General features: G+C 54.9%; 1 protein-coding gene across 1 annotated transcript; it reads left to right on the top strand.

Annotated features, from left to right (window-relative positions):
* The first annotated feature begins 272 nt into the window (after positions 1 to 272).
* Positions 273 to 1844, top strand: KISS1 (KiSS-1 metastasis suppressor). The gene is made up of 2 exons (XM_030562708.1): positions 273 to 375; positions 1534 to 1844. Exons 1-2 carry the CDS (start codon positions 273 to 275, stop codon positions 1842 to 1844), a joined length of 414 nt encoding a protein of 137 aa, XP_030418568.1.
* The last annotated feature ends 17457 nt before the right edge of the window (positions 1845 to 19301 follow it).

Genomic DNA, 19301 nt, shown 5'->3' with positions numbered 1-19301 from the left:
CCTAGGTGTGAGGGAGCCATTTTAAATTTTAGACAGCTAAGCTTGCTACTTCCAGCAGAGTCAATATACAGTGACTCCACTGCAGACCACAGAGCCACTCTGGGTTTGTATCTGTGTCCCCGAGAGCAGGCTATATCCCAGAGACTCTCCCTTTTAAGAGCAGAACATTCCTGGAGACTGGAAACCATCTGCTTGATTGTTGTTACTTTCTTCTTTCTTCCTCTGTGTTCTCTTCCCCATTGTCTGATATTTCAGGTCTGGGCCAGCCCAGGATGAATCCTTTCAGCTCCATGCTCCTGCTTCTCTTCTTCTCTAATGCTCCGTTCGGGGAACCCGCAGAAAGATATTTCCCCCTCTGGAACCCTCGACACACAGGTAGCACGATTGCCCGTGGAGATCCTGCATTGAAAGCCACTCCCTTGGAATCAAAAGGGTCTCGTCTTCCAAAGAGGTTGTGTGAGCTTGGCACATAGCCCCGGCACCTCGGGGCTTGGCTGTTCATAGCCCAGCACCTCGGGGCTTGGCCGGTGTATAGCCCCGGCACCTCAGGGCTTGGCACATCAGTTATAAAAGTAAAAGAATTGCTTGAGCCCAAGCACCTCTTTCATTACAAATTAAGCACTGCTGGTTGTTAATTGATGCCTTGAGGCCAGGAGCCCATTGTGCCAGGCGCTGCACAAACACAGAACAGAGAGACAGTCCCTGCCCCAAACAACTTCCACGCTTTTAAAAATTCAAAATGTTTTTACTTGGTCAGGTGTAACTGCGCAGGCTGCCCTCAATCTAAATGAATCTGGTTTTCAGAGGTGCTGAGCACCCACAGCTCTAGTGAAAGTCAAGGGGAGCTGTGGGTGCTCAGCGCGGCCCTGAAAAACAACCCCCCGAGGGCTACATTTTCAGAAGAGCTCAGGGCAAGATTTTCAAATGCTCAGGGCTCCTCCAGTCAGGGCCCGACTTTTCCAAAGCACTCAGCACATTGGATGCAGAGCAGGGTCCATATTCAGGTGCCTGTGAGCTCTTGGGGGACAGAGACTGTGGGTCTGTATGGCTGTTAGCACAATGGGGCCCTGATTGTGGCTGGTCCTTTGGCATTTCTGTAATTAACACCATTGAGTGATAATAAATGGGAACTGAGCTCTTCTGAAAATCCTTGGGGCATCTTGTGAAGGCTCTGTGAACCCTCTCCCTTTTCTGGGCCCTGGGCGCTCCACCACTAACTCGCGCATTGCTAAATTTCCAAAGCTTGACGGGTGAATGTGGGGAGCAGGATGGAGAGGGGGCAAAGAGAAGGAGTTGGGGGAAATGTGGGGGTAAGATTATGGCAGGCCCTGGACAATGACAGGCAGCCAGTGAATTCTTTACTATTTATTTCTTTGGATTGCGGGTGGTGCATAGGCGCTTCAACCAGGACCTCATGTGTTGGGTGCAGTGCAAACAAAGAACAAAAAGACAGACACTGCCTGGCACTTGCCACTGGTCAGTCTGACACTGACCACTTTCCCTCCTCAACTCCTTCTGCGCCTTTCTCTGTAGGTGACCATTTCAAATACCTGGCCAGCCCGGCCCACTGGGATCAAGCCATTCCTTGCTCGGAAAGCAAGCCCAGCCCTGGGAAGGCAGAACCGAGATCCACGCCGCCCCTGCTGTGCAAGCCGCAGGAAGACAGCCAGGTCCAGCTGGGGCAAGGGATCCATCCGGCCAGGAGCAGAGCCATCTCTGTCCCCCAGGGTTCACTGCTCGTGGAGCGGGAGAAGGATCTCTCTGCCTACAACTGGAACTCGTTTGGCTTGAGATATGGCAAGAGGCAAGCAGACACCGAGGAAGCCAAGATGAACATATTGTGAAGCCAAGGAGCAGCTGGAGCTGGGGGTAAGGGTGGGGGGAGGAGGGTGGGTGAATCAATTGCAGCAAGTGAACTAGCTTTACAATGTATTCTCAAGCATTCTCTGCTTTCTGTCCTAAGGGTGCAGGATGAAGGCATGGAGAGGGTGGGAGGATATGCAGCATGGCCACAACTTTCCAGAGGGATTGGGAGAATTTCTGTTTGGGGGGAGGTAGTCAATCTGAGATACCTCAGGCCTGGTTTTCAGAGGGGGCCAAGCACTCACAGTTCCCAGTCACTTCAGTTCAATTTGTGGGGTGCACAGCATCTGCGAAAACCAGCCCCAAATCGTCATAGATGTCGCTAGCCTCTGTTTGCCAGAAGCTGGGAATGGGCGACAGGGGATGGATCACTTGATGATTCCCTGTTCTGTTCGTTCCCTCTGGGGCACCTGGCATTGGCCAATGTTGGAAGATGGGATGCTGAGCTAGATGGAACATTAGTCTGACCCAATATGGCTGTTCTTATGAGTTTGGGCACTTGAAAAATGTTGGGTCTGCAAATCAGAGGGCACTTCTGAAAATGCTGGCCCCAGAGGCATATGTGACTGCAAGGCTGAAGTCAGTGTGAAATCTGTATAGATGGTACTGCATGGGTAGTTTCTGTAAAGGCTCAAACACAGGAACATCCTTGCCCAAGAGTATGATCTACTAAGACCCACAGGGCCTCTTTCTCTCTCAGTCCTCACACAGGGCCTGATTCTGAGGAACAGCGACACAGGAAGCTGACCAGTTCTGTAGAGTTCTGAGCATGATGTTTTCAACAGAGGAAGGACCCCTGTGGGTCACCCAGATCTCACATTTGGACAGTGAAATCGAACCAAGCCCATACATGCCAACAGGAGGGCTCACAGGGGAACTTGGTTTAGGTGTTCCATTGTGGAGCCCACCTCCAGCCCTGAATGTGCAGCATGCTTTTGCATTCCTTCTCCCCTTGACTCAGGTGTCTGGCTGGTTGACTAGCCTCCTCCATCCCCTGTATCTGAACCAGTCCACACCTGCTGGGAGTCTCAAACTTTTCCATTGCGTGGCCCACATCTTAGAAGAGAGAGAGAGTGCCTCCTGATCGCGTTGCGTCCCATCCCGTTTGCGATTCTGCAGACCATTTCCTGCCCTGTTCGTAGGAACACAGGGATTACCAAACTGAATCAGACCAAGGTCCATCTAGCTCACTGTGCTGTCTCTGATGCTTCAGAGGAAGGTGTAAGAAACTTTGCCACAGGCTGATGTGGACTAATCTGCCCCCCGTATTAGATCTCTAACAGTTGAGAGGAGGTTGGCTTAAGCCCTTAAGCATGAGGTTTAATGTCCCAAAATTGTTAGCCTCAATTATAACTCTGGATATTCTTTTTAAACTTCGCTCATTTTTTGGCCACCACCATGTGGCAATGAGTTCTGGAGTCCAACTGCATGTTGTGTTCAAGGGTTTGTTTCCTTTAATCCCTTTAGAATTTGATTGATTGGCCCCTTGTTCCTGTGTAATGGAGCAGGAAGGAGCAAAGCTCCCGATCTCCCTGTCATTCATTATTGAATATACTTTTACCATGCTCCCCTAATTCACCTCCCTTTTAAGGAACCCCCACTCTCATGGACCTCTTCTTCTCGCAGCTGCAGTTGTATAATGTCCCTGTAGCAACCACAGCAATTGCTCATGTAATGCAGTGCCTCTGGGTGGGTCGTTGGCAGCAAACCTGGGCTCAAAGCATATAGTCAGCACTTCATAAATAATAGTCACATGGAACCTGCTCTCGGTGCACTTGCCAAGCATGGATCAGGTGCACTCAAAACTCCCACTGAAGTCCACAAGGAACACGGAAGCAGGCTCCACATTTGCTGGAATGGGAGCTCTCAGGACAAGAGTCTCTGAACCCTCCAGCATAGGGGGATGAAGGATTGAGATTCTTCTTCCCCCCCTTCATTGTTTCCACATGTTGGCTCTGATTTCCAGGAGTGCTGAGCACTCAAAACATCAGCTGAAGTCACTGAGAACTGCAGGTTCTTTTGAAAATCAGGCCCAACCTGGCTACCAAGCCTTTGGCATTTAAATACTCCACGTGCTCTTGGATGAAAAGTGTTGTGGCCCTTGGCATTAGTCAGCATCCCAGCAATTCTTACAGACCTATTGTTGAACCTGATCCCTACTTATTACTTACTTGGGCTCTACTCATTGAGTGATGCCTGAGGAGGTGCTGAGTAAGGATTATAGGGATAGGTCCACCGTAAGTAAGTTCCCAGGTGGACACTTGATTGTACAGTTTGCTAAGCTTTTGGGAAACAGGAAGGGGGAAAGGCTGTTTCAAAAGTCATCCCTTTTCATCCAAATTTTTCTGCTGGTGCCTGTGGTTCTCTAATAAAGGCAGCTCCATCTTCTTCCTCTGTGTGTTGTCAAATCCTCTCTCCTAAGGGCGTTGTCAGCAGCTCATTAGACATTTTATAAAAAGCAGTAGGGCAAAGGGAGCCAAGAAGTAGCCAACTAAAATATCCTCCAGCCATCTAGGCTGTGTAACGTACTTTGCAAACAGACGGGCAGGGTGGGGAGAGTTGAGTACTTCTACAGCACCATGATGGCTGCATACATGTGTGACGAACCTGCTAAACAGGAGACAACGCCACCTATTGGAACCTTCCCCGCTGTACGGCAGGGGAAGGACTCTGGCAGGAGGCACTTTTGGGAGGCAGTGGCCGCATGGTTAGCCAAGAGGTGCAGAGAAGCCGCACGCAGAGAGGAATCCCCAGGAGCTCTATGCAGAGCCACATGTGGAACAGGCTGCAGCTACCAGATGTTACAGCTGGGTGAAGGTCTTTGTGGGACTTTGTGGGGAGCAGTGATGACTTGGTAGGGAGCCAGTGCAGAGGGGCGCCAATGAGAGACACGCCACTAAGTGATCCAGGCCTGGATGCCTGCTTGAATAGAGACTGGACTCAAGAGGGCACCCCAGGCACTAGCCCTGAGGAGCTTTGACTCTCCGTTGGCCTGTCCCTGGGACTCAAACAGGAACCAGTATGGCTCTGTCACTTTGGACTGTAACCGTTTAAGCCACAGGACCTAAGGCATCTGCAGCCTTTCCCCCTCCTGCCAGCCCTAGCAAAGTGCCCTTTCCCTTAGCCGTGGGTCTGCGTGGTTCTTGGGAACCTCCAGGGCTAGCACCTGAATGCCCCGTCAGAGCTGTGACATCACTGGCATGCTCCTGCTGCCTTAGGGGTTTGGTGTGCTCCAGCACTGAGCCGCTATAATTATCGCACAGGGACTGTAGCAGAATCATGGTCCCAGGAAGAAGTGAGGGGTGATACTGGGCAAAAGCAAACTGGCTGAGAATCAGGAAAATCTGCTGAGTGGTGAGGTCTGTGGAAGAGTCTCCCCAGCCACCCCCAGGCCTGCTGTGGGCTGCTTTGGGGCAGCGTCTGCCACTCTGAGCGTGGGGTATTCGCCAGGGATTGGTCAGCCGTCTTTGTGGCTCCTCCCTAGCATCTCAGCCCCCAACAGAGGGGCTGCACTAGAACTTGGAACTGGCTGCAGCTTTTAGGAGCCTGTCTCTTTAAGGAAAGCCTGCTCTGAGCTTCCCCTGCTGCAACCCTCCTGTGTCCCTCTGCTGCAGCCGAGCTCAGGGCATGGAGGCAGAGCCCCCCTTAGGGCCTGGAAAGCTACAGATGGTCCATACATTTAAATTTGAAACTAGCAAAGAACAAACTCCCAGTCTCTCCTCCGGGTCACTGGCTCAGCCAAAGCCCTCCCCCACCTGGGCCTGTCACTGGGCCCCATTCCCTTCCCACTCACTGCATTTATACCTCTGGTTACTTTCGACTGACATCTCAGTAAGGGAGAGGAGACTCCAGCTCCGGCACTCGCCACTGTGGACTGTACCATGTGGACAGGGCCGGCGCTACTATTTAGGCAGCCTAGGCAATCGCCTAGGGCGCCAGAATAAATGGTGGGCGCCATTTTGCCGGAGGGGGCGGCAGGCGGCTCCGGTGGAGCTGCCGCAGTGGTGCCTGCGGAGGGTCCGTTGCTCCACGGCTCCGGTCGAGCTGCCACAGTCGTGCCTGCGGACGGTCGGCTGCTCGTGCGGCTCCGGTGGACCACCCGCAGGCACCACTGCGGCAGCTCGACTGGAGCCGCGGGACCAGCGAGCAGGGTGGCAAAATTTCCATCCGCCTAGGGCGCTCAAACCCCTAGCGCCGGTCCTGCATGTGGACCGTGAGTCAGTGCCAGTTCCGGCCCTTTGACACTGTGCTGGTGGCAAAGACGGGTCACAGCAGGTCCAGGATGAATTCCCCTGGCTCAGGAGCAGCCTAGAGCTGGTTTGTGCGGACCTTCGCCACCCCACCTCACAGCAAGTAGCGCAGGGGTGTGTTGGGACTGGAAGGATGATGACCAGAGTGCTCTATCCCAGATGATTTGGCCTTCCCCACAAGCAGCTGGAGGGCTGTGTTGTAAATTAGAGCAGCCCAGAATCCAGGAGGCATAAAACCGCTCCTGCTCCTGCTCCTCTTTGGTGAGACACAACCCAGAATCTGGTCCTCCCAGCCTGTCTCTCTCCTCCCTTCATCTGAGCCCAGCCACTGGCTCATTATGCTCCTTCATTTGTTAATCAAGGCTCCTGGGTTCCTGTAGCCCTCACACAATGCCGGCCTTGAGTAGGTAATGAAAGCCCTGGATGGGCCTTTTCAATTCTGCCTCCGGCCCCAGCTGCTAATCTGGCAGGCAAGGCTCTGGGCCACTGGAAGAGGTGATTGAAAAATTCCTTGAGGGGCTGTAGTGAGTGTGAGAGCAGCTGGCCCAGCTGGCCTTGGACCAGGTAAAGGACACGGGCGGTTCGTGAACAGCTGGGACAGGGCCTGGGGAAACGTGACTCGTGTCCTTGAAAACACTCAGGGCCTCAGGAGCCACTCTGGCCTTGGAGGAGCGCTGCTGGCACAAGTACCAGGTAGGTGCTGGGGGAGCCTTCCCAAGGGGGCACCTGAGTTAAATGCAATCCAGGGCAGAGTGAGGGCCACAGAGCTTCTAGGACCGTCCTACCAACTGGGGGCCCTGATCAGCTAACCTGTTTGATCCTGCTACTTTACTCCACTGGCAGGTACTCTTCAGCCACTCAGTCCCGATCCCACTGGAAGGCAGCTGTCTAGTGGTGACAGCAAGGGATTGGAAGCCAGGACTCCAGGGTCCGATTCTTGCTGCTTTGTTGCTGTGTGTGACTCTGGGCAAGTCACTTCCTCGCTCTCTGCCTCAGTTTCCCCATCTGTAAAAGGCGATCACAGTGCTCACCTCCCTTGCAGGATGAAGCTTAATTCGTTCCTAGTGTTGGGTTACTCAGATGCAGGGTGCTACAGAGAGGCAAAGGGCTATTCCCACAGTCCAGCTGTGGAGTATGGTTGCTCTTCTTCCAGCTATGATATGCTCTGCATTTCGGCAGCAGTTGCCAGTTGAGCCGCTCGCATGGATTCCGAGGCCTGGTCTACGCTTGAAACTTAGGTGAACGTAGCTCCGGTGCTGGGGTGTGAAAACTTCACACCTACAAGCGCTGTGCTGGGTAGGTCTACAGAAGAATGTGTTGAGAACAGTCCCTATGGATGCACCACGCGTCTCCAAGAACTACAGTTCCTGCGCAGTGTGCGTAAGCTCTCTTTCTGTTGACCTAGTGACTCTTGCTCGGAGAAGGGGGTGTTCCTGCAGGGATGGGGAAACCACTTCCAGGGCTGGAGTCTGCATCTACACACTATGGCACTATAGCTACAGTGCCATGATGCCGCTGCTTTAGCACCAGTAGTGTTGACATGGCCACACACATCACTGAATTAAGACCCGTGTCCCTTCCCCTTTAGTCACTGGGTAAGGAGAGCATCATTCTCCTTGTATAGACGGGTGAAGGAGATTAAAAGCCCCAATGCTCCCCACCCTGGCGGCTTTTATGAGAAGAGCCTAATCCCCCCAGATGTGGCCAGAGGTTAGAACACAAGTCCAGCCTCATAACATGCTTCCCTCTCAGCCCCACAGAAGCCCATCCAGAATGGGATCCAGGCCCCCAGATGGGGCCACGTGCTCCTGGCAATGTGCCCTCTCCTCCACCCCATGAATTGCTCGTGGCCTATAGCAGAGCTGGAAAATGTCCCCAGCCCCCTTGCTCCCAGTCTTGTGTCTTGACCATGAGGCCCTCTTCCCTTCCAGGAGCCATCGATTTAAGTGGAACCCTTCGTTGTGAAAGCCCCTGCTTTAGGAAAGGCCTCTCCTCTAGGAAACTCAGCTCTGCTATGTAAACAAAGCTGCAGGATGCCCTAGGAGGGGATTTATATCTGCCGGCTCCTGGCCCGGCTATTTCTCATGTTCCTGCTGCCCCCGGTCTCAGCTCAGAAACGCAAGCAGGGGACTGGTGGTTTGTGACCCGTTCCTCTGGGCAGCCAGCTCAGAGCGCACCAGGTTCCCTGGTGTGACGCATCCCGGAGCCTCTGGCCCCAGAGGGACGGAGTCTCCGAGTCCCTCTATGGGAAATGACGACAGGCAGGACGGGCTCCTGGGACTGAGGTAGCTTAGCCATGACCCTGCTGGGTTCTGCAAAGCAAAGGCACAGTGATGAGAATGAACAGCTGCCTTCCCTGAGCATGCGGGGACATGGAGCAGAACCAGCACTACAAGGGAAAGTCCCCTGGGGCCAGTTTCACTGGGGGGCGGATTTGGCTGGGCAAAGCTGTGGGGCCAGAAACAAGCTGCCAAGTCAGAACAAACTGCATCCAGGGAGCATCTAAACACGCTGGCTCTGACCGTGTGCTGGAGGGCTGAAGGCACAGACCTGAGGCTGAGCAGACAATGCACCAGTTGTCTATCTGCCAGATTCTGGGCTGCAGTCCCAGCAGACCCCAGCCACTCTAACTTACAGCAATGCATCCCAGTAGTGCCCACGATCCCTGTAGCCCCACCCTGAATGTCTCACCCCAGCACAAACCCCTGCACTGTGACTGGTGAGGGGGGCAGGCAGAAGAGGACAGCTCTCAGTGAGCCTATGCTGCGCTGGTACCCTTGCATTAATGGTGGCATAGAGGGGCAGGAGCCAGGCACAGAATCTGCTCCACCTGCTCTTTTCAGTATTCGTTTCTGCCGCTAATCTAGGGCCCAGCATATCATCTCTGCTCTACGCTTAGCCTGAACCAGGGGCTGGTGCTACCGTTTAGGCAGCCTAGGCAATCGCCTCGGGTGCCAGGATTATTTGGGGGGGTGGCATTTTTCTGGGGGGGGGGGCGCGGCAGGCAGCTCCGGTTGACCTGCCGCAGTCGTGCCTGCGGAGGTTCTGTTGGTCCACGGCTCCGGTGGAGCTGCCGCAGTCATGCCTGTGGACGGTCAGCTGCCCGCGCGGCTCCGGTGGACCGCCCGCAGGCATGACTGCGGCAGCTCCACCGAAGCCACGGACCAATGGACCCTCCGCAGGAATGCAGCAGCTCCACCGGAGCAGCGGGATCAGCGCGGGAGGCGGCAAAATGGCCATGAGCCTAGGGCGCGAGAAACCCTAGCGCCGGTCCTGCCTGAACCAAACTCCTGGCTCTAGGCCTGGATCTGTGTTCACAGCTTCCCCTTGTCTCTGTTAACTGGTTGGATCTGAATGCCTTGGGGGGTGTGGATCTGGATCCAGATTTCGAACCCTGATATTTGGATGAATTTGATTTTTGGATCTGGATTGCAAACCCTGACATTTGGCAAGTTTTCATCTGGGAGTCTGGATCAGCCTGTTACGGAGATAGGAAGTTTGGACCCTGTCCCAGAGATGTCTCACACCACAAAGCGTGGTCACCAGTGTTAAGGGTGGATAGGGGATCTGGAATCCTCTTCTCAGCCGTTCTTCAAGTCTTTCCCTTCCCCGGGCGCTGCTGGCAGAGTGCACCAGCCGCGTTCCAAATCAACGTGATATTTGAACTATGAATGCATTGGTTTGTTTGTTTAGCTAGTTATTTCATGGCATGGGCCATTATGTAACTGGGTCCTTGGGAGAACATTTTTATTGCCTTACCGAGTAATTTCCCACTGAGGTCGCTGAGCCATTGAGATCGGTCCCCTGGCTGAGTGCTCTAACGGCCTGATCCAGGGCCTATTGAAGTCAGTGCAAAAACTCCTACTGTCTCCAGTGTGCATTGAACTCTTAGCTCGTTTGCTGATGTCTGTGACTGTGAGTTTTCTACACACAATGGGGAAAATGAGAATAAATCAGCCCCATGAGAATAAATCAACCTAGCTCCATTTATGCCAGTTTAAACAAGTTGATCAGCACTGTACCTTCTGCAAAGAATTCTAGTAATGCCCGAACAGATTCCACCTGGCGTAGCTTGTGTTATGCGTTATAGAGAGTTATTCATTTTAAAACGTGGCCTGTGTATTTTGCTGATAGGGTGATCAGACATCCCAATATTAGGGGCTTTGTCTTATATATGCAACTATACCTCCCCACCCCCGAGAAAAAAGTGTCTTGATTTTTCACACTTGCTATCTGGTGACCCTATTAGCTGATTGCATACAACTGTCTCATAGATGTAACTTTAAAAAGAAGCTGGTCTGGGCTTTGTTAATATTGGATAGGTTAACCCCCCCCCCGCCCTTTTCCCAAGACCATGGAGAGCTCACCCAATCATTTACACCAGTGCATAGTGGGGACGTAACACAACCATTCTGATCTGGTGGCATTCGGCATTAACCTGGCATTGGTGCAAATGACAGTGCAAGGTGGTGATGGGTCGAGCTGTGAGGCCCAGACCCTCGGCTGGCATACATGAAGCCATGGAACTAAGCCAATTTGCATCAGCTGCTCCCAGGTCTCCACTGTTTGTTTGTTTTTCCCCATCTTTTGATTTCTCCTGGGCAAATGTTCTGTTCTGGGAGCAGCTGTGCACAGGGGTAAATGACTCCATAATGGACAAGGTGGTGGAGAATCGGGTCCAGGGGTCGGCTAGCGTGTGACAGTGACCACTGCTTTCAGCGCGGTCTCAGATTTTGATCACTTGAAAGGATGCCTTGCCTTGCCTGGTAGCTAAAGGGAGTGCTCATTGGGAGACCAGGGTTTCAGCCTGATTCCCTGGGCTTGGCAGGAATTGCACCAAAGCCACAACCCTTCATTTGAACCAGCACTTCCCACCCTGCATTATTTACTGGATTACCACACGCAGCCAGAGCTCTTACGTAGTCTGACCTGTGTGCCAGCCCCGCAGTGCCCTTTAACCTGGGGGAGGGGAGGGAAACAGCTGGGTTTGGGAAAATCCCTGCTCATCAGGGCTGCATCCAAGGCAGCCTGTGGGAAAATAAATACAGAGTCAATTAAAGAAACCCAACTGCTTTGCTGACCCTTTAAGGCCCCTCTTAAGTCTCCTGTGCTCCATTCAAGAACAGACCCGTGGCTGGGCAATGATGCCCACAAGATGGTGGGCGACTCGTTTTCTCTCTTCCAAAATAGAGTTGACCACCATGTTTACTTGATTGCTTGAAGCCAGGCACCCAACATAAGAACATAACATCAGAAAGGTCATACTGAGTCAGACCAAAGGTCCATCCAGCCCAGTATCCTGTCTATCGATAGTGACCAATGCCAGATGCCTCAGAGGGAGTGAACCTAACAGGTAATGATCAAGTGATCTCTCTCCTGCCATCCATCTCCACCCTCTGACAAACAGGCTTGGGACACCATTTCTTACCCATCCTGGCTAATGGCCATTAATGGACTTAACCTCCATGAATGTATCCAGTTCTCTTTTAAATGCGGTTATAGTCCGAGCCTTCACAACCTCCTCAGCTAAGGAGTTCCACAGGTTGACTGTGCGCTGCGTGCAGAAGAACTTCCTTTTATTTGTTTTAAACCTGCTGCCAATTAATTTCATTTGGTGACCCCTAGTTCTTCTATTAAGATTTTCAGAGCTGCTGAGCACCCACAGCCAGGGTCAGCTCCAGGCACCAGTTCAGCAAGCAGGTGCTTGGGGCGGCCAAGGGGAAGGGGCGTCACGTTGGGTTCTTTGGCAGAAATTCAAGCAGCGGGTCCCTCGGTCCCTCTTGGAAGGAAGGACCTGCTTCTTCTTCGAGTGATTGCTCATATCCATTCCAGTTAGGTGTACGCGCCGCGCGTGCACATTCGTCGGAAAACTTTTACCCTAGCAACTCAGTGGGCCGGCAGGTCGCCCCCTAGAGTGGCGCCACCATGGCGCTCCATATATACTCCTGCCGGCCCACCCGCTCCTCAGTTCCTTCTTACCGCCCGTGTCGGTCGTTGGAACAGTGGAGCGCGGCTTAGCTGACCTCCACTTCCCTAGCTACTCGTTTTCTCGTATATAATTATGCAGTTATAACACTTTTATATATATATTTGTATGGTTAGTTTAGTTAGCGGGGTTCAGGAAGTAGCCCCTTCCATGAGCCCAGTGCCGGAGCCATGCATGGCTCACCGGGTTTTAAAAAGGGGCCCGGCTTGCCAGAAGCCGCGGCCGAAGAGAGATCTACATAACTCCTGTTGAAGTGCCTCAGGGAATCACACTTGACAGATAAGTGCCCCATTTGCAAGGCTTTTAAGCCGAGAACAAAAAGGTGCGGGACTTTCACTTGCCCCTCCACCTTGGGCGCGAAGCGATGTTCAAGCGGCGGGCAGAAGCGCCTCCTCGGCACCGGACCCCGCCGGTACCACCAAGGCCTTTCGGCACCGACCGTCGCCGGCACCGATGTCGACTCGGCACCGCTCCCTTCTTCCGAGGTCGAGAGAGTCTACGATTCCTGCTGGTGCCTGGCGGCTCCCCGGCACGCGCCGTGGTTGAGCCCCCTGCTCCCGCTACTTCCGTGCCACCTGCATCGCAGCCAGAGAGCTCGCCTCAGTTGCGTTATCCGGCACCGTCACCTGCAGAGGCACCGATGACTTCGGCTCCGTCGATTCCAGTCCCCCAGGACCAGGGAATCCGCTGCCTGGCAGCTCCCCGGCTCGCGCCGTGGTAGAGCTTACTGCTCCTGCTGCTTCTGTGCCAGCTGCACCACAGCTAGACAGCTCGTCTAAGATGGCTCGCCCGGCACCGACGACGTCGGCACCGTCGATCCCGGTCCCACGAGGGCCGTAGAATCCGGTGCCTGACGGCTCCCCGGCACGCACCGTGGTTGAGCGTATTGCTCCTGCTGCTTCCGTGCCAGCGGCACCGCAGCCAGAGAGCTCGTCTACTCGGATCGCCCGGCGCTGACACCTGCTACGACACCGATGACGTCGTCACCGTCGATCCCGGTCCCATAAGGGCCGTAGAATCCGGTGCCTGACGGCTCCCCGGCATGCGCCGTGGTTGAGCGTATTGCTCCTGCTGCTTCCGTGCCAGCGGCACCGCAGCCAGAGAGCTCGTCTAGTCGGATCGCCCGGCGCTGACACCTGCTACGGCACCGATGACGTCGTCACCGTCGATCCCGGTCCCACAAGGGCCGTAGAATCCGGTGCCTGACGGCTCCCCGGCACGCGCCGTGGTTGAGCGTATTGCTCCTGCTGCTTCCGTGCCAGCGGCACCGCAGCCAGAGGGCTCGTCTACGTCGGATCGCCCGGCACCGACACCTGCTGCGGCACCGATGGCGTCGGCACCGTCGATCCCGGTCCCACACGGGCCGTAGAATCCGGTGCCTGACGGCTCCCCGGCACGCGCCGTGGTTGAGCGTATTGCTCCTGCTGCTTCCGTGCCAGCGGCACCGCAGCCAGAGGGCTCGTCTACATCGGATCGCCCGGCACCGACACCTGCTGCGGCACCGATGGCGTCGGCACCGTCGATCCCGGTCCCACACGGGCCGTAGAATCCGGTGCCTGACGGCTCCCCGGCACGCGCCGTGGTTGAGCGTATTGCTCCTGCTGCTTCCGTGCCAACGGCACCGCAGCCAGAGAGCTCGTCTACGTCGGATCGCCCGGCACCGACACCTGCTGCGGCACCGATGACGTCGGCACCGTCGATCCCGGTCCCGCAAGGGCCGTAGTATCCGGTGCCTGACGGCTCCCCGGCACGCGCCGTGGTCGAGCTAATGCTCCGGCTGCTTCCGTGCCAACGGCACCGCGGTCAGAGAGCTAGTCTAAGTCGGATCGCCCGGCACCGACACCTGCTGCGGCACCGATGACGTCGGCACCGTCGATCCCGGTCCCGCAAGGGCCGTAGAATCCGGTGCCTGACGGCTCCCAGGCACGCGCCGTGGTTGAGCTCCTGTTCCGGCTGCTTCTATCGGCACCGTCGATTCCAGTCCCACAAGGGCTATCGAATCCGGTGCCCGACGGCTCCCCGGCACGCGCCGTGGTTGAGCGTATTACTCCCGCTGCTTCAGTGCTGACGGCACCGCAGCCAGACAGCTTATCTAACTCGGTTCGCCCGGCACCGGCACCTACCGAAGCTCTAATGACCTCGGTACCGTGGATCCCGGCCCCACGAGGGCCGTCGAATCCGGTGCCTGACAGCTCCCCAGTACGCACTGTGGTTGAGCCTGCTGTTCCCTGCACGCCGGAGATGTTACCAACGGCGAGGGCTCTCAGTGCCATGACAGAGTCAGTGCTGCCTGACCCGGGCACCGCCGGTACGGGTAATACAGTCTCTTCAAGGGACTGTCCCCTGTCAGTACAGCAGAGCGGCACCGTCCATGATCACGGTCCCGCAGACACTCCAAGTCCTGTCGGCACGCCGGACACCACTGGCAGTCCCGGTACTGTTTTCCTCGGTACTGGTCACACTCGCTGCACCGGTCGGTATCCCGTTCGCCGACCCGCTATCGGCACCGTTCCGACATCTGGCACCGGGGCAGGTACCTTGACTCCTGTAGCTCTTCTCCGAGCCTCGAGATCTCGGTCGACCTCCCGACACCGTTCTGGTTGCGGGTCTGGATCTAGTTCCAGGTACCGATACGCCTCCCGATGCCGGTCCCCGGTGCCGAGTTGGGCAAGGTCCGAGTGAGTCAGAGACTCGGCCCGTGCCTTCTTTTAGTACCTCCATGGCCATCCGGACACGCATCCGTGTCATCCCATATGCGCAGATTTTATGCTCAGGACCACGATCCTGATATCATGGCCAGCGGGCGCCAGCCCCGAAGCAGAAAGAGCCTTGGCGAATGCAAGGTGTACTCTGCAGGGGCCCTGCGCCTCTGGGTAGCAAAGCAACAAGCCTTGCTTAGCTGCGATAATTATAGCACCTGGGTGGAGGAGTTTCTCCCTCGAACCTCCCACCTAGAGTTCGCTGCCGTCTTGGAGGACGGGGGAAAGAATTTACCCTTTGTTGGTAAAGGCATCTTCGCAGCAGAGACAGCCCCAGACTGCGAAGCCTGCTGGACAATAGGGTCCTAATGCGTCTCAGCGTGTATACGCTTGCGACCAAACGCAGGCCTTTATGGCCCCAGCCGCCATACTCTGTGCCTAGCCAGAGGCAGAACTCTGGAAAACGGCAAGGCCAAGGTGGTCGCAGACAAACGTCAGGCCCCCTAAAAAGCCAGAGTCGAGGTCCCTCGCAATTACCACTGGGACCAAAGACGGACCTTCCAAGGTTCGTCGGAGGGCGGTGTACCAGTCGCAGGACGGGGTCCTGATCCCGCTTTCTCCTGGCATGGCCCCAGTTACTTTTAGATCGCTGGGTCCTGCGCACGATGGAGCATAGGTACCACCTTTAAATTGCTCCAGCCCTGTCCCCCTTCAGCGGACGAAAGGGGCTAGGGGTTTTACTCCCGTTATGCCCTAGTTCCCCACTCGAACACAGGTCTCAGACCTCCCTGGTCCTGCATGGACTCAACCGGTTTGGGATAAGGTTAAAGTTCTGCATGGTATCCCTGGGAACCATTATTCCATCCTTGCCTCCTGGGGGCTACTATGCCGCCCTGGATAGGAAGGACGCGTACTTTCGCAATGCCATCTTCCCTCCGCACGGGAGATGCCTCCGCTTTATAGCCAGCGGTGAATACTCCCGGTTTACGGCCATAGTCGCCGCCTACCGTAGCTATGTCGGATATGCGTTTTTCCGTATTGGGACGATTCGCTTATCCGAGGAGACTCTGACGCACAACCCACTCAGCCGTGGGCATCGTCACGGTCTTATTCACAGATCAAGGCCTGATGATTACTATAGAGCAATCCACTCTGGTTCCCACGCAGAGGTTGGGCTTCCTAGGGGCTATCTTGGTCTCCTACCTAGCCGGAGCCTGCTTATCGCAACTGCGGTTTTAGGCGATGGCATCAATCATCTGAGGTCTGAAGGCTTTCCCAACGACCTCAGCTCGTTCTTGTCTCAGTCTCCTGGGTCCATGGTTGCCCGCAAGTTTGTAACCAAGCACGCCAAGCTCCGCCTCCGTCCTCTCCAAGTCCGGCCCACCTCGGCGTACCGCTTGGACAGGGAGCCAATGGTCATGGTAGTCACCGTTCCCTCGAACGCCTTAGGCTCCCTAGAGTGGTGGCTAACCCCCTCCTTGGTGTGGACAGGATGCGGTTTCATCCGCCCCAGCCCTCACTGCCCCTGACGGCGGACGCATCATCTCTCTGCTCGAGTGCTCATGGTCACCTCCGAGCTTAAGGCCTTCGGTCTTCTAGGGAGCTGGCATTCCTCATTAATGCCCCAAAAATCAGAGTAGTCCGCCTGGCATGCCAGGGGTTCCAGCGGCAGCTGCGAGGCCGTTGTATCTCGGTGTTTACAGCCAACACAATGGCCAGGTGCTTCATAAGCATTCAGGGGGGACATAGTCCTCCCCCCTTTTTTGTCAGGAGGCCATCCATTTCCGGGTCTTTTGCATGGCCCGCTCGATGGAGCTGGCGACGTCCTTTCTCCCAGGCGTTCGGAACGTCTTATCTCTTTGACTCAGCAGGTCTTTCCTGTCTTACGAGTCATCACTCTGCCCCATGTGAGGCGTCCCGCTTTCCGGAGGTGGAGATGGTTCCTCACACAGACCTGTTCGCTCACCGCGAGTGCAGGAAATGCCAGGTGTTCTGCTCCTTCCAAGGTCTCTCCTCGGAATCGATCTTGGACGCATTCCTGATACCGTGGAACGGCCAACTGCATTATGCCTTCCCGCTGTTCCCACTGGTTCGTTACGTCCTGCTCAAATTCCGCAGGGGCGGAGCGTGCGTCATCATGATCACTCCAGAGTGGTCCAGGCAGCACTGACATACCACGTTGCTCGGCCTGTCAGCCCAGACCTCATCACTCAGGGCAATGACAGGCTTCGTCACTCGGACCTGCAGCCTCTTCGCCTCACGGTGGCTCCTGCGTACCTGAGTTGGGGTGACAGGCAGCCTTCCACCTGGTCAACGTACCGAGCCAGGTGGAAGCGTTTCCTTTACAGCTGCAGTACGCTCGATCTTGCTCCTGCTGAGGTCTCGATCCCCTCTATTTGGCCTGCCTCTGGCCTTCAGCGGCAGGATCTGGCGGTATCATCGCTGAGGATACTCTCAGCAGCCGTCCCTACCTTCCAGCAGGCTAAGATGGACGTTCAGTGTCCCACGCTCTATGGGTTCGAGGTCCCTCAAGGGCTTGGAGCGCTTGCACCCTCGGGTGCGCCGCCCAGCCCCGCCCTGGGGCCTCAACCTAGTCTTGGCCAGACGGGTCTCTGAGATCAGAGCTCTTACGAAGGTTCCACAAAGACAAGGTGCAGTTGTGACCGCACCCGGCTTTCCTCCCTAAGGTGTTTTGGCCTTTCATGTTACCCACAGCTCAACGCAATGGGCATAACCGTTGCACTCCTTGGACATCTGTGGAGTGCTCGCATTATGTTGTGCTGACAGAATCATTTCCTAAGGTGCCCCAGCTCTGCCCCGGTAGCGGGCCAAAGGGAGGGCTTGCTTGTTTTCCTCTCAGAGGATCTCATCTTGGGTGATGGCGGACATCCCCACTTGTTCTGATTTGGCTCATATTTCCCCAAGCCACATCACCGTGCATTCTACCAGGGCTCAGGCTTCATCTGCCGCCTTGCTGGCTCGTGTTTCTACCCACGAGACCTGTCACGAAGCTCCATTGGTCCTCGGTCCTTACCTTTGCTTCGCAGTATGCCCTGGTTCAGCAGTCAAGAGAGGCTGTAGCCTCTGGCTCGGCAGTTTTATTCTGCCACATTTCACTCCGACCCCACCGCCTTTGTAAGGCTTGGGATTCACCTAACTGGAATGGATATGAGCAATCACTCGAAGAAGAAAAGACGGTTACTCACCTTTGTAACTGTTGTTCTTCGAGATGTGTTGCTCATATCCATTCCGCACCCGCCCTCCTTCCCCACTGTCGGAGTAGCCGGCAAGAAGGAACTGAGGAGCGGGTGGGCCGGCAGGAGTATATATGGAGCGCCATGGTGGCGCCACTCTAGGGGGCGACCTGCCGGCCCACTGAGTTGCTAGGGTAAAAGTTTTCCGACGAATGTGCACGCGCGGCGCGTACACCTAACTGGAATGGATATGAGCAACACATCTCGAAGAACAACAGTTACAAAGGTGAGTAACCGTCTTTTCCGAAGAAGAAAGTGGCTCAGTGGAACTGCCGCAGATCGTGATCGCGGTTTGTTTGTTTTTTTCTGGCCACTTAGGGCGGCAAAAATCCTGGATTCGGCCCTGCCCACAGCTCCCATTCATTTCAGTGTTAAGTCAGGTCACTTCCCTTGGTGCCTCAGTATGGAGTTCAGAGATGTAACCACCATAGTATTAGCCTTTCCCTAGATGACTTATGCATGACAATCAGACAGGTCAGATCCTTGAGCAGCGTAAATGGGCGCTGCTCCATTGACGTCAGTGGAGCTGTGCTGATTTACATCAGCTGAAGATCTTGTCTAGGGGCTTCAGTGGAGGTTGCATGAGCTAGTGGTCAAAGCAAGGGAGACTGGGAGCCACGTTCCCTGGATTCTCATCCCAGCCTTGCAACTTTTGGGTGAATCACTCCACCTGTCCAGGTGTAAAATTCATCCACTTTTGTAAAGTCCATCAAGTTCCTTGAATGAACAGCATTATTATGGGCTCAGCTGGGGCCAATTCACCCTCATTGTATAGACTTCCATAGAGCTAGCATGATTTACACCAGCAGACAGTCTGGCCCATGTGGCATAAATGCCAAGTGTTGTTAAATACTTTGAGATGACTTCGGAATGCTAATAAATTAAAAGAGCACAGGTTAGCTACATGGAGAGATTTTATTTTTTTTAAATCCTTTTATTAAATGCTTTTGCCCTAGTGTACCTGGAGAGATTTGATCTGCCTTATTGGGATGTATACTGCACCACATGTGTGTATGTGTCCCCCACCCAAACTGCCCTTTGCTAGGAAGTGAGGTCAAGTTTAGCTCCAAAATCTGTGTACGTATGGAGTGTCCCCATTGGCAGGATTTGTTATTCCCCAGTCTTCCTCCAATCCGCATTGAGCACAAACCTAAACAGATGCAGAAGGTTTGGCTATAAAAGCACAATGAGTTTTTCCTCTCCTTTGTTGCAAGCAGGAATCTGCTGTCCCAGAGAGAGGTCCATTCAA

Source organism: Gopherus evgoodei, chromosome 4 (genome assembly GCF_007399415.2).
Source record: "Gopherus evgoodei ecotype Sinaloan lineage chromosome 4, rGopEvg1_v1.p, whole genome shotgun sequence".
In the NCBI taxonomy this organism is placed as follows: Eukaryota; Metazoa; Chordata; order Testudines; family Testudinidae; genus Gopherus; species Gopherus evgoodei.
The sequence above is the reverse complement of the archived record's forward strand: the minus strand, read 5'-3'. Positions and strand labels throughout refer to the sequence as shown.